At 33.3% G+C, this 14952-nt stretch overlaps 1 protein-coding gene across 2 annotated transcripts; it reads right to left on the bottom strand.

The window, feature by feature from the left end:
- Positions 1-1464: 1464 nt before the first annotated feature.
- Positions 1465-13065, bottom strand: LOC126743914 (acyl-CoA Delta-9 desaturase-like). 2 transcript variants are annotated; one of them, XM_050451190.1, is made up of 6 exons: positions 12866-13065; positions 12577-12814; positions 12392-12522; positions 4302-4495; positions 4053-4247; positions 1465-1898 (listed from the first exon to the last, which is right to left on the bottom strand). In XM_050451190.1, exons 2-6 carry the CDS (start codon positions 12800-12802, stop codon positions 1589-1591), a joined length of 1056 nt encoding a protein of 351 aa, XP_050307147.1. In that variant the 5' UTR covers positions 12803-12814; positions 12866-13065; the 3' UTR covers positions 1465-1588. The 2 variants fall into 2 exon arrangements, with proteins under 2 accessions (XP_050307147.1, XP_050307148.1); XM_050451191.1 differs by having other exon boundaries at positions 12577-12811.
- Between the last annotated feature and the right edge of the window lie 1887 nt (positions 13066-14952).

The raw sequence follows: 14952 nt of genomic DNA, 5'->3' as shown, positions 1-14952 counted from the left end.
ATTAAAAGAAATATATATACGGTGTCTCTGTCTATTTTTTAAAACACCTATAAGGTGTTATAGGATGCGTATAAAGTTGTTGATCTAATAGGAAGAAAAAGAAAGAAACCTCAAAATATCAATGGCATCGGACGACGTTCTGATGATTATTTTAGTCTTTTTCAAGGCTAATAGAATTCGATCTGTTTCAATGCAAAATTTAAAGAAAATAGAAGAATTACACATTTTCCTCTCTTTGCATTTATGATATATATCTTATTATATCATATAAGATATTTCTTCCTTTTTTTAAGTTTAATTGGTATGGACCCAAATAAAACATCCAGCTTATATTAGGTTTTCTTCAGGACGATAATTAAGTCGTCTAGTATCAAAATCAGCAAAATCCTTGGAACAAGTTTTTACAGGCAAACAGGAAAACTATTTAGATTTCGTTTTTCTTAAAAAAAATTATTAATTATATATGTAAATTATATGAATATACCGTGCGAGTCTGTAACTTGGAATAAATTTTTTTACGAAATGGGCTATTTAAATGAAAAGCACATGATTGAAATCTTAATGATGATTGGGTACGGAGATAGAACAAGAACCCAAAATGAAGGTTTGCATTTATTCAGACAGAAGTATCCTGATTTACCACCCATATCTCTAAGTACTATAAGCAAGATTGAAAACAATTGGACAGTTTCGGGAAAATGGTCACGTAAGAACAATAACTAGTTCTTGTCGATCTACGCTTAATGAAGACACCAAAATTAATGTGTTATTAGTCATTAAAGAAAATCCTAATATTCCCACTAGGTAGGTAGCGCGCGAATTAGAAGCGAGCCAGTCTTCAATATCAAGGGTTCCTAAAGCAGAAAAATGTCATCCCTATAAACTAACAATTCTCCAGGAACTTAGTGAGGAAGACTTGATTTTGTGAACAATTTATCTCTTTTCCGTTGAGTCGGCATTTATGCTGAACGGAGAAGTAAATCGTCAAAATTGCAGAAAATGTAAATGTTTAGGCAGGAATTCTAGGTCAGCAAGTTATAGGCCCAATTTTCTTCGAAGAAAATTTAAATGAAGCAAGCTACTTACAGGTTTTACAAGAAGAACTAATTTCAAATCTAGCTGTTCAATTCCCTGATCCAATAGAAGCTGATATGCCGAATAGAAACATCTGGTTTCAGCAAGATGGTGCGCCTCCCCATTTTGCAAGCCCTGTTTGAAACTATCTGGATACTATTTTTCCAGGCAGATGGATCGGCATGAAAGGACCTTTTGAATGGCCACCAAGATCGCCCGATTTGACTTCGCTGGATTTTTTCCTATGGGAATATTTGAAATACAAAGTTTATGTGACCAAGCCGGCTTGCTATATATATATATATATTTAATGTGGAATATGGTATGTTTTAAGGTCGTAGAAGCTAAATTTTGATCAGAGACTTTAAGCAGTAATTCAGATTAACTAGATAAAATTATTTAAACCTTTATTTCATTTATTCCAAGCCATCATTGATCTGATATAATACGTGCGTCAATGATATTACCTGATACTGTACACAATATAACTACACTTAGTACAACAAAACTATACTCAGTTTTTCTTATTTATAAGAATAGCTCCGTTAACTTCTTCACTGGTTTGATCCTTATCCCCCCAACCCCAGATGTGATGACTTCCATCGCCTGTTCTCTTCACCCTGTGTCGAACCAGCTCGGGGGAGACGGTTTTCATATCATACGCCCAACCAATTTTAGCAAACAAATCTATGAACCTAAGGGTGAGATTGAAACTTTTGAACTCTGAGGCTTTGTAGTCCCATGGAAAGGCGTGGTGGTAGTTGTGCCACCCCTCACCGATCGCTATAAACGAGACGAAGAGGGTTTCGGTCGGACTCATATTCCTAAAAAAAAAACGATTGGTTGGGTTACTAAGTGAGAAATTATCAGGATTTTGGCGTATAGGTAAAGGCATAGATAAATAATCAAAGATGTTAAACAAATATAAAATATTTTATATTAAATAAAAATAATCAATATATATTTATATAGACAAATTTGCTTATTTGCTGTTTATTTGTATGATGCAAAATTTTTGAGTAACGGAATATAAACCATGTGTATTCTGCAATAGAATTCTTTATTTACTTTAAAGCCCAAACTCGTTACACTTAGACCAAGATGTCAAACCAAGGTGACTCATTGGCATTTCCAAGCTTTTTGGCGTTTGATATTTCTGTAGGTCAAACGTCGAACTCATTATTTAGTAGTTTTTTGAGAGCGAACCCTGGAATTCCTAAATTGCTTCTCAGGATCTCATTAATGTCCACGAATATTAGTTTCAGTAAGAATTTCCTTCTAAAGTTTGGATATTCTGCCCGAAAATTCTTTTTTCCATTGGAAGAAGGATGAGATAATCTAATGTCTTTACACTTATAGTCTATAAACGTACTATTGACATCTCCAAATTCTTTGGCATTTGATAATAGCCTTGGTCAGGCTCCGGAAATCCATCACGATCCTGACGTAAACTTCTGATTCCTGTCAGTACCTCTAATAGACAAAATTCATTCAAAATTAGTCGTTTTCTGAAAGCAAATCCTGAGTTTCCTAGATTACCTTTTAGGGTTACATTCATAGCCATGAATATATCCTACAAGGATGATGAGACTCAAGCTCTTTAGATTGACCTATTGGCATTTTCAAATTGTTTGCCCTCTGATAAATCTGGGTAAACTCCAGAAATTCATTAGGATCCAGGATCCTTTTGTGAACTTCTGGTTAATATCCGTACCTCACAATCTATTTACGCTTTACAGCTTACTCAAAAACAAGAAAATCCATAAGAAATCCCTGAAATAAGGATACTACTTTGGTTTTTTTTTTAACTTCTTTGACCTCTAGGAACTTTCAGTGATCCATCATGAGTCTTATATACGATGCTTTACATTTGGTCCTAACAGTACTTAACCTTTAATTTTCTTTTTCTTACAAATGATTTAGGCCTTTAAATAGAGCTGAAGATTTCAACATATCCAAGATATCCAGCAATTCTTCACAATTCAGCTGGCTTCCGCTGAGTCCGCGGAATAGCTTATTACCCTGAAAATAATATTTATCGGCAACGTTCACATGAGGTAGTTTTTTAAGTTTTACATAAAATATAAAAAATAAACAACAAATAATTCTAAAGCCATCATCTATTGTAGATAAAACTCATCTTAATAACCTTCATATTTCCACCCGCGGCCGGCAACGTCCGTGGCGTGACGTCAAAAGTTAGTTTGGGAGATTTAACTTCGGGAATAATGCACGGAAAATACAAAGTATCGTTAATAGTTAGTTGCTTTTTAGCAAAAGCTGGAATGTGTTTTTCATATAATCCATTTGATTAAGTTTGTCTGAATTTATTTTATACAGGTTGTGTAAAAGCACCCAAAAAATGTTATTTTTTTCACAATTCTTTTTTTCAACACTCTTTTTTTATTGTTTAAACTACAACCAGCTGAGAATACGCCCTGTGTTGATAATTTTTTAATATAGGGAAAAATAGATAATACTTTTCATTTTTAATTTCTTGTAAATGATTCTTTTTTTATTATTGCTTCTTAAAAAATTGATATAAATTTATTTAATATCATTTTGTTTATTGAACAAGGTTCATTAGATAACTTATTTATTACTGCATGTCAAATTATGTGAACCGTCAATATTTTTGATAGATTTTTTGACACTAGTTTACCATTATTGACATTAAATGTAATAAAACCGTAGAACCAATATTTAGACTCTAGATTTTCAAAATAGAATGAAGCCGGTACGTCCTAAACAAAAAATAATTTATCTCTGAAAATATTAGTTTATACAGAATTCAAAAATGTCCTCAAATACAGGGTGTTCATTTGAAAAAAATGTACCTTACTGTACAAATATTTTTAAAATGTGAAGAATGTTCTTCAGGATAATTAAGTACTCCGCGCACTCATTTACTAATCCCACATATACTGTTTATCATATATTTTAGTTTTTTGTTTAAGTTTTTGAGCAATTATACTCACTTATCATATGGTTTCATCCCTATAAAATGAGCTATAGAATTCACAGTCCACGTAGCATTTAACTCTATGGCCAGCCTGGCAAAGTTAACGCAGTAAGCATTCAAAAACGTTTCGTTCCAGAAAAACATTGGTATCAGGGTAGGAATTATCAAACCTACTAATACCACAAAATAGTTAAAATGCTTATGTTGCCATCTAAAATATATATTTTTTAATTGTTCATAATTTAACATTAATTTAGGTGCTTACCTGACGATGGGGTCAGCATATAGATCAGAAAGGTCTAGTAACGCGCCCTTTTTCTTAACTTCTGGATGTTTTCTGGTGAGTAACCAACCTGCGTGGCTAAAAAACATCCCCCTTTGGTAACAATGTGGATCGGCATCTGTATCTAAATATTTGTGGTGAAGCCTGTGGTCTCTTACCCATTGGATAATGGAATTCTGGAACAATATTTTATTACGAACCTGTATACTATAAATAAGGTAATACATTAGTTTATTAAAAATGTTTATAATAAAAGTAGAGGTTTTTCGATAGGATACTTGTGCAATTTCAAATTTTAAATTAATCTAGGGCAGATATTTAAAGTATTACTATTTAATTATCATTCTTGAGCAATTATTATGTCATCTTTAGGTCTTTAGTTTAACCATTTTTTTATATAAAAGCACTAATCCTTTCTTAAGCCAATTATGGAAAAAAGTCTTGTTATTACGACAATTTGAGCTCTGTCAGAGTGGTTTTAAAATCATAATTAAGATCGTTCCAAAAGATTAAATGTTATTATCGAATCATATCAGCCCGCGAGATCACCCGATTTACCCCCTCTTGATTTCTTTTTGTGGGGACATCTGACATCGAAAATTCATGCCACCCAACCTAAATCGTTAGAAGATTTACGGAACCGCATCATTCATGAATGCCAACGAATAACACCCGGTATTCTTCACAATTTTCTTGATTTTCATCTTTTTTGTAAAGAATTGATTTTTTTATTTCCTTATTATGACTCTTGACCTAATGTGAACTTAATTTCTAGTTCCTAGAAATCTAGATGATCTTTTTTTAAAATAAATAAATAATTTTTTTTCACTGGATAAATATCTTGTGTTATAAACCAAACAAATGTTTGGTTTATAACATTTAATCTTTTAGAACAGTTTTAACTATGATTTTAAAACCACTCTGCCGCAGCTCGAATTGTTGTAGTAGCAAGTTTTTTTTTTCATAATTGGCTTAAGAAAGGATTAATGCTTATATATAAGGAAAAATAGAAAAAGTCCTTCTATTTTAGGAAAAAAAATATTTTTTTTCTTAATTTTCATCTTTTTTTTTTTTGTAAAGAATTAATCTTTTTATTTCCTTGGCATTTTTTTATTAAAATAAAGAAAAGAAAAATTATATATATTAAAACTTATTTTTGGAAAAATAGAAGACGACAATCTGGAAAATACTCTTTTATCAAAATAAACTTTCTCAGAATATATAAAATTATTATATTCACGCAATTAACTCTCTTTTTAAGGCATAATCTAAAAGCATTTTATTGATATTTTGATTTTTGACAAAAAAGTAGCAAGCAAAATTAAAAATTTAACCTAAAAAGTTTTATTATGCGGTAATCGGTAAACGTTATTGTTTATCAATACCTCCTTTGTGCAGGAAGGTACTGCTTTAATGCGAAAAAATATCTAGCACTGCAGAGATTTTAAAAGTGATTTTTTTTCTAGATCAGAAAAAATATACGACCCTTACTTAGGAAGGAAAAAGTTTTTCTTTATCGCCTAAAATGCAATAACATATTTATCTCGGCAGAGATTTTAAAGGCTCATAATACTCAAAAATTACTAAAATAAAAACGCTTTTGTTTTCTCATCGACTTGGATTAAATATTTATTAAAACAGTTATGTAAATGTTTATCCACTTGGCATTAGACAAAAAAATTCATACTGGCGTGACTTCAGAAGCTATTAGCTTCAAATGCAGAAAAATATTTATCTTTATCAAAATATCTATCTTTGTTATTAATTCTGAAGCACAAAAGAAAATTTGTATATCCTTATCGGTTTAAATGCACTTATACAGGGTGGCCATTTGAAAACGAAACAGAGCCTATTTTGGGTCTCTCAGAACATTTGCGAAAAAATCCTCGGGCCCGTCAATTTTTGATTCAAGAGGGAAACATTTTTTTGCTAGTTTCGCCCCCCTGAGGATAAAGCCCTAGCGGGGGTGACAAGGGCCCCCAAAATTTTAAATAGATCGGGGGGTCAAGTGATACCTTATTTTGTAGGTATTTTTATGTGGATTATAACCCTAAAGTTTTAAATCGTTACTATTTGCCTAGTCGATACAGGGGCTTATAAAATTTACAAAAAAATGTTAAAAAGTATAATTTTAAATAAAGGGCTTAAAGATAAAATCAATCAAGTAAATGTTCAAAATGTTGGCCTTCGACTTCCATACAATAATACAGGTTTTGTTCAAACCTTCCCCGTACATTTTGCAACATTTCTGGGGTGATTTGACGATATTGATCAATTATTCTTTGTCGCAAATGGTCTAGCGATGTTGGCTGACATAAATATTAGTATTAGTTTATACTAATATATTATTATATATTAACTAGTATTTATTATTAGCTAAACATAAATATTAGTTTTTAAATGGCATAAAAAAAATCTAACGGGCTTAAGTCCAGGGAACGAGGAGGCCATTCAATAGCTCCTCTTCTTCCAATCCATTGTCCTGGAAATGTTTGGTCCAAATATTGACGAACCCTTGCAGCATAGTGGGGTGGCGCCCCATCTTGCTGAAATACTAGACGATTTTCCAAGTACTCGTTGTTATTTTCTAGTATCTCCACTAATGCTGGATGAATTGTATTTTCTAATAATTCCAGGTACATCTCTCCTATTAAATTGCCAGTTAAAAAAAAGGGGCCTACGATATGTTTACCAAAAATGCCAGCCCAAACATTTAATTTTTCCGGATGTTGTGTATGCACCTCACGAACTATTCTGGGATTTGAATCAGCCCAATAGCGACAGTTGTGACGATTCACAGTACCGCTTAGGAAAAAGGAGCATTCGTCAGAAAAACATACATTAAATAGAAAGTGTGGATCATTGGCGGCTTGTTCAGATATAGTTTCACAAAATTGTACTCGCCTATCAAAATCGTCTTCGTTTAGTTCTTGTACGAGATGCATTTTGTACGGATGAAACTTGAATGCTGCTTCTCTTAATACCAGACACGGTTGATAACTTCCTTGTACTCAGTGTAGGATCTTGTACAATATGGCCTAAAATAGCTACTTCTGAAGCTTCATTCACCAACATTTTTTTCCTTACATTTTTGAACCAATTCCAAAATGTACTTGCGATGGACCTGTCGATTAGGGTGTTGTAGTGTGTTAAAGAGCTGGGCAGTTCTATTAGCATTTTCATTGTTTGCAAAAAAAAGAGAAATTATTTCAACTCTTTCAGCAAGTGAATAAACCATTATCACACTCAATGTTGTAACTAACTAACTTTAAAGAGCTATTTGTTTGACACACTATGATCTGACAGCAGTAATTAACAACAACTATTAAATTTCAAAATGTTGCTATAATAACAGTCTCAACAATAACCAAGAGTTCCCTTGCAGAATTGGAATAGATACCTACGGGTATTAAAAAAAAACAACAGAAAGTACGGTTCACAATGTAGGAGAACAAAATTTTTTGTATTTATTTAACTGCTAAATTTACAAGCATTTCTTTTCATAAAATATGTTTTAAAACATGTTTTTGTAACTTTTATTAGCCCCTGTATCGACTAGGCAAATAGTAACGATTTAAAACTTTAGGGTTATAATCCACATAAAAATACCTTCAAAATAAGGTATCACTCTACCCCCCGTTCCATTTAAAATTTTGGGAGCCCTTGTCACCCCCGCTAGGGCTTTGCCCTCAGGGGGGCGAAAGTAGCAAAAAAATGGTTCCCCCTTGAATCAAAAATTGACGGGTCCGAGGATTTTTTCGCAAATGTTCTGAGGGACCCAAAATAGGCTCTGTTTCATTTTCAAATGGCCACTCTATTTATTTAGGCTGTAAATAAAAGCTGATCAACCCAAATTTAGGAAAAAAATTACTGCTAATAGATTAATCGAAAACAATTTTAGAGACTTATAAGCCCGCGTTCGACTTAATTTTTTAAAATTATTAGCTTGGATATACGAACAAATAAATCTCTGCAGTGATTTGAAGGCTTCAACAACTGTCAAGTAATAGGAAAAAAATTGCTTATTGGTTTGAATGCAATAATATGTATATCTTAGCAAAGATTTTAAAACTTCTTAGTAGTAACAATAAAGAATTTATAGGTTTAATTCTGAGGATATCCTTAGCCCCAAAGAAGTAAACTCGCTATTTACAATCAAATTGTTGAACAGGTCATATATCTTGCAGCAAACATAATGAGCAACAGGAATCTAGAGGAAGAAGTAAGAGCTCAAACATTAAAAGCCGCCCTAATATCGGTGTACATGTAAAACATCAGCCGAAGAAACAAACACATCAACATAGAAATCAAAGTTAGAATTTATAAAAGTGTGTGATGACGTAAAAGGCCAGTGATGACGTACGCAGTAAGTAGAAAAAGAAGCGCGAAAATTAGAGTATCTGTAAGGACCAGGATGTTTTTGAAGGTGGTAGACAATGGTACAGTGAAAACATCTTGTCGGACTTGCATTGTCTTATTTATTTATTTATTGTAACACGACGTTTCGGTTGGTAAGTATCTCCAACCGTTATCAAGTGTAAACTGACAGCAAACTACTATTCTATAGGCTTATATACTAGATGTGTGCAGCGATGTGGAAGGGGAGGGAAGGGAGGGAAAGTCATCCGTGAAAAAGAGTTGGAGGGGGGGAAGGACACGCGTCTCTCTAGATCCTACACTGTCCTGAGAGTAGAGGCTTCCAGATGTTGGGTATATCGACGCTTGGCTGGCTGAAGATCCTCTGATTCTGTGAAATGAAAGCTGCCTCTACGAACTTCCTCTTCCGCCAGTGCTGTTTTTTTGGTAGCTGTGTAAATTTTTGGTATCCACCATGCCATCTGGTTTGGTCTTTGAAACCACGCTTCTGATAGTGGTGCTAGATCTAAAGGCAGTTCTAATATTGTACTTGCTGGCAATGCGTCGGATTTGTTCCGATGTACCCCTAATGTAAGGTATGGGTAGAAGTCTGGTTGTCGTGGTGGCCTCGTCTCTGATTTGATTTGGACGCGTCCTTTGGATGGTCCTACTTATTAGCTTCTTTGGATATCCATTCTATTGTAGGTCTTTGTAGATGGTATCCACTTCAGTCTTGAAATGCTCGTCGTTTCTACAGATGGTTCGAGCTCTATTGTAGAGGGATCTTATGATGCCTACTTTGGTGGTTGCAGGATGGTTGGACTCATAGTGCAGATACTGGCCCGTGTGTGTTGGTTTTCTAGAAACTGAAGTTCGTAGATTTCCGCCGACCTTTTTAACGAGAACATCTAGAAAAGGTAGAGCTAAGTCCTTTTCTGTCTCCATCGTGAACTTGATTGTTGGTCTGAAACTGTTGAGGTGAAGCAGAAACTCCTGAAGTGCTTTTTCCTCTTTGTCCCAGATGATGAAGGTGTCGTCCACATATCGAAGCCAGAGCTTCGGTTTGCAACGGGAGGCATCTATTGCATGTTCCTCAAACCATTCCATGAAGATGTTTGCTATTACTGGGGAAAGAGATAAACCCATCGGAAGTCCTTCGTCTTGGGCGTAGAATCTATCCTTGACCTGAAAGTAAGAATTACGAAGACAGATCTCCAAAAGTTCCATCACCCCGTCCAGAGGCAGTGTGGTCCGAGTTGAGAAAGCTGCATCCTTGCTTAGTTTGTCTCGGATGATGTTAAGAGACTCTCCTATGGGTACATTGGTGTAGAGACTTTCGACATCAAAACTCACCAATCTGTCATTGGTCTCGACTTCGATCCCTCCAAAAAGGTCTACAAAGTGGGCAGAGTTTCGCACGAAAGACGCTGCATTTCCCTGGATCGGTCTAATGATCTCCAAAAGGAATTTCGAGAGTTCTGATGTCGGCGAATTTCTAGAGCTCGTGATGGGCCGCAGAGGCATTTGCTCCTTATGAATCTTGGGTAGTCCGTATAGGTGTGGAGGTTTGCTATAATGTGGTGTCAGCCTAAAGCGTACCGCATCCGACAATGTTGAGGAGTACTTTTTAAGTGCTCTGTAAATTCGACCTTCTATGGTTGTCGTCGGATCCTTAGATAGTAGCCTGTATTCGCCTTTGTTCAAAACTTCCTCAACCTTGTTTTCGTAGGTTTTTTTTCACGGATGACTTTCCCTCCCTTCCCTCCCCTTCCACATCGCTGCACACATCTAGTATATAAGCCTATAGAATAGTAGTTTGCTGTCATTTTACACTTGATAACGGTTGGAGATACTTACCAACCGAAACGTCGTGTTACAATAAATAAATAAGACAATGCAAGTCCGACAAGATGTTTTCAAGGACCAGGATGTTGTAAAATAGGCTGTAGCAAGACGAAAAGCTTAAAAACCATGTTAGGAGAATAGACGACAACTGACTGGCAAAAATCATCAAGAACCAAAAACCCAACAGCTTTAAACTCCCTGGAAGATCATCAAAATATGAGCTGAATATCAGCATCATAGATACGAAGAAGAAGAAGAAGAAAAAAGAAGAATTCAAATTAAAATTAAAACGTTTATTTGCCAATATCAAAAATTACAAAACAATTGTACGTATATGATGTAAGTGAAGTTAGCAAATAGGAATGCATCTCAATTATAAAAACCATTTCTCAAAAGTACCTTAGAGGCAAGAAAAAGCAGCAGTAGCAGCAGTAGCAGCAGAAGAAGAAGAAGAAGGAGGAGGATGAAAAGAAGGAAAAGAAAGAAAAGAAGAAGAAGAAGAAGAATCTTGCAGAACTTTAAACAGCTAAAAAACCAAAAATATCAGCAATAAGTGATTTTAAAGATTTATTCATTCGGTTCAAATACAAAAACATGTTTATAGGCAGTGACTAAAGGCCGACCAACCCAGATCTAGTAAAAAAATCACTGCCGATATTTTATTAGAAAACGATTTTCGAGACTTATTACAAGTGTTTGGCTTAATTTTTAACAACTATTAAGCTTATTAAGATATACGAACAAATAAAAAATCTGCGGTGATTTAAAAGCTGTATAAACTCGTAAGTAGTATAGAAAAAAATTTTTTTAGGCCTAAATGCAATAATATGTATATCTCAGCAGTAATTTGAAATATTAATCTACTTTAAAATAGCAAAAATGCTGTTTTGATCTCTTATAAGATAAGAAATAATAAAATAATTATACTAGCATTAATCTAAAAGATGTATCCACCCAAAACCAGATAAGAAAATCCTTACTACCTTATATTTGAGGTTTATTAATCAAGAAAAATTGTTTTTCTTCTTATGGGCTAAAATGTAACGAGAAATTTTTATCATTTACTAAAATTGAAGAAATATAGTTTTATATTGTGAAAGATTTGGGAAAACATATTTATCTCGACAGTGATTAAGGGCTAAATGATCTTAAATTGTGAAAACAAATTTGTTTCTCATTATCGGTTTAAATGCAATAGCGTATTTATTTAAGCAGTAACTTGAGGCAAGAGAGCAGAAGCAGAAACCCAACCCTGATTCAGGAAAAAAACACTACCGATATTTTAATTGAACATGATTTTAGAGGTTTATAAAGCCCTGTTCGACTTAGCTTCGAATTATCGGCTTGGGTATAAAGCTTCATAAATCCGTAAGTATTAAAGAATTTTTGTTGTTATTAGCTTAAATGCATAAACCAAAATTATATCAGCAGTGGTTTTAAAGCTTTTTAGTGATAGCAATAAAAATTATTTATAGGTTTGAATCTAAAGATATATTTTACCTTGAGGAGACTTTAAAGAACCATCGATACGGATTCAGAAAAAAATTTCTCATTAATATAATAATGCTGATTTTGGCAGTGGTTTTATACAGTTGTTCACTAAAAACTAGTGAAAAATCTGCATTTTTCTATTAAAAATTATAATATTTAAGTTATCGGGGAATTTAAACATTGAAATGCTTATAAATGTGATTTGCTAAAAGAAAATTCTACTTATCTTGTCAGCTTATTAATATGATGATATTTTTAACTCAGTATTAACTTTAAAATCTTCTAAATCCAAAACTCAAAAAAATCCTTATTGGTTTAAATATAGTAATTAATGGATTTATCTTACTATAGATTTTAAAATTTACCTATCAATCTCTTACCTGAACTGATATTGTTTGGCATATCATCAAAAATAATCGTAATTGCCACGTGGCCTTAAAGGATCTGTGAGACCACAGTCTATGGGCTCCTCCTGTGGTACCAAAAGCGCCTAACATATAAATAAAAAATCCTAAAAAAATAATAGGAAACTATTAAATGTTTCAGTAAAATGTTAAATCAGTACCAAAAATGGTTGTGGCAATTTTAGCACTGGAAAAGCACAAATACAAGCCATACGCCCCTAGAATATGAGCTAAACTGTACAAAATGACGTTTCGCCAAACGACTATGTACTTTCTAGGTTGGACATTTAGTCTTTCTGGTGTGATTTTGTTCGTATCGATTATTTCGGTTTCTTCTAGTATGCCCGTGTAAGTGTCATTTTGGACGTCCTTTAAATTTGGCGGCATTTCTTGACCCTTCTAAGTAAAGTTTTAATTAACAGAAGAGCAAATATTTTTTTAATAACTTACCGATATATGACTATAACACCACAAATAAATTTGAAATGACCCACAGATCTGGAGAACAGTAGATTATAGTTGACCCAAGTTATAATAAAGGAAGCGTGGGAAATTGAGTATCGAAATTTAACAAAAAATGGGCTTCATTAGTAAAACGTTTACTTCCCCAAATGTATTTTTATAGTAGAAACAATACTTTATTGGCTTATGCATGTATGAAAATGAATAATTGATATGCGGAAATAATCGCTTAAGTAATTGGGTCCGCATCTTTAATTATTAACTTATTCAGTTTTTTGTCAAAATCTTCGTCATACTTCAACGAATAATGCATTTTGACATTGTAGACAATCAAATTATCCAGAAGTGTATAAATTTATTGTTAATTCAGAGTCATTGTTTACATAAGACAAAATGTTTTCTGGCGAGGCAACGTTCACGTAGTTTTTTTAATTTTGTTGCTGATTTAACTTGCAAAATGGTTGCTCGGTATGTGCTCGGGAATCTGATTTATATTTTATTTATGTATTCATTCATCTTAATACATAAAATGTTTAAAGAACTCGTCCATTATCTCAAAGAGACCTACGTAACTAGAGAAAAAATGAAAACTCTAAGTCTCGGTCTCAAAATAGAGACCGAGACTTAGAGTTAGACCGACATTATTTTGAGACCGAGACTTAGAGTTTTCATTTTTTTCACTTAAAATGTTTACATACATCGAAGTCAATTATAGCATTCAGCCTGATTCCTTGGAAGATTTACGCAATAGTATCACTAATAAATACCATCAAATTTCACCCAGTTTTCTTCATAATGTTTAAGAAGACTTTTAACAGTTGCCGTACTATTATATGGGGGTGAGACGTAAACATATTTAATAATTAATAAAATAAAACGTAAATACTAATCAATAACATTTCCTTAAATTTCATGGCATCCCGAAGCTCTAGTTTAAAAAATTAAGCGCGATTAAAGTCAAAGTAAGCTTTATTTATAACAAATATTTATTGTTAATAAAACAAACAAAATTTAATATAAATGCAAACACACGCTTGTTTACAAATATAATAAATTGGTTCACACAAAGTCAAAAATTTAACATATCCTAAAAATATGTCAAAAGACAAAAAAAAATACATACAAAAACCTATAACGTAGACTACACAAAACATTAAGCATAAAATGTGGCAAGGTTATAGTAGGTCTTCCCTATCAAATACTTCTTAAGTCTATGTCTTAAGCACTTAAGTATTGCTACATCTTTAATGCTGCATGACAAGTGATTAAATACCACTATTTAATCTGAGAAAAGAGGAAGTGAGAATGGATGGAAATTATTAAGTAATAAATAAAGAGAGGCAGGAATCCCAAAGTTTTGCCTTGTGGAGATACCTGAGCGCCCTTTTTTGTAATATAAAGAGCTACTGGATAAGATTATTGTTAGCATTTTCTCATATGCGGTATCAAAGACAAAATTCAACAAGGACAAAATATACACTCGTACCAATCTCTAGGTCAAGTTCCTCAGTTGCAGAAAAGACAGTATTAAGTACATGTTCGTTAAATTTATGAAATTTGGTGAGTTTTCAACAATTTGGTTACCTTCAATAGACACATACTCAATATTAACCTTTAAAGTAAGGATTTTGGTCTTATTAAATTCATTAACAGACTATTGGAGTCAAACCCGTAAATGGTATCCTCTGTAGGTCCATTCATTATTTGGGTTATGCCAAAAAATGGTAGTGTCATCGGCAAATAAGATAAGTTTCATTTGTAACATCATAACATACCGCAGAAAATGGAAAAAAATGGAACCCAAAACTGATTCTTGTGGTACCTTTTAACTTATCATATCATCTGAAAACTCAGAGCCCTAAAGCAAATTTCATGTCCTTTCAATACTTACAACATACCCATTGAATAAAATATGAATGCCACTACCGATAAGGAATTGACGTGAAAGCAAAAATATCATGTCGATTTTTTTAAATTTTACCATCAAAGTCGTAAACCTTGCTGGACGATGGACCAGCCAGATGTATATTAATCTACATGTCTTCTGTTCATAGATTAGTAAACGGTATATTATT

The sequence above is a fragment of the Anthonomus grandis genome, chromosome 13, assembly GCF_022605725.1.
Source record: "Anthonomus grandis grandis chromosome 13, icAntGran1.3, whole genome shotgun sequence".
Taxonomy (NCBI): Eukaryota; Metazoa; Arthropoda; class Insecta; order Coleoptera; family Curculionidae; genus Anthonomus; species Anthonomus grandis.
Note: the sequence above shows the minus strand (reverse complement) of the source record. Positions and strands in the feature narration are given on the sequence as shown.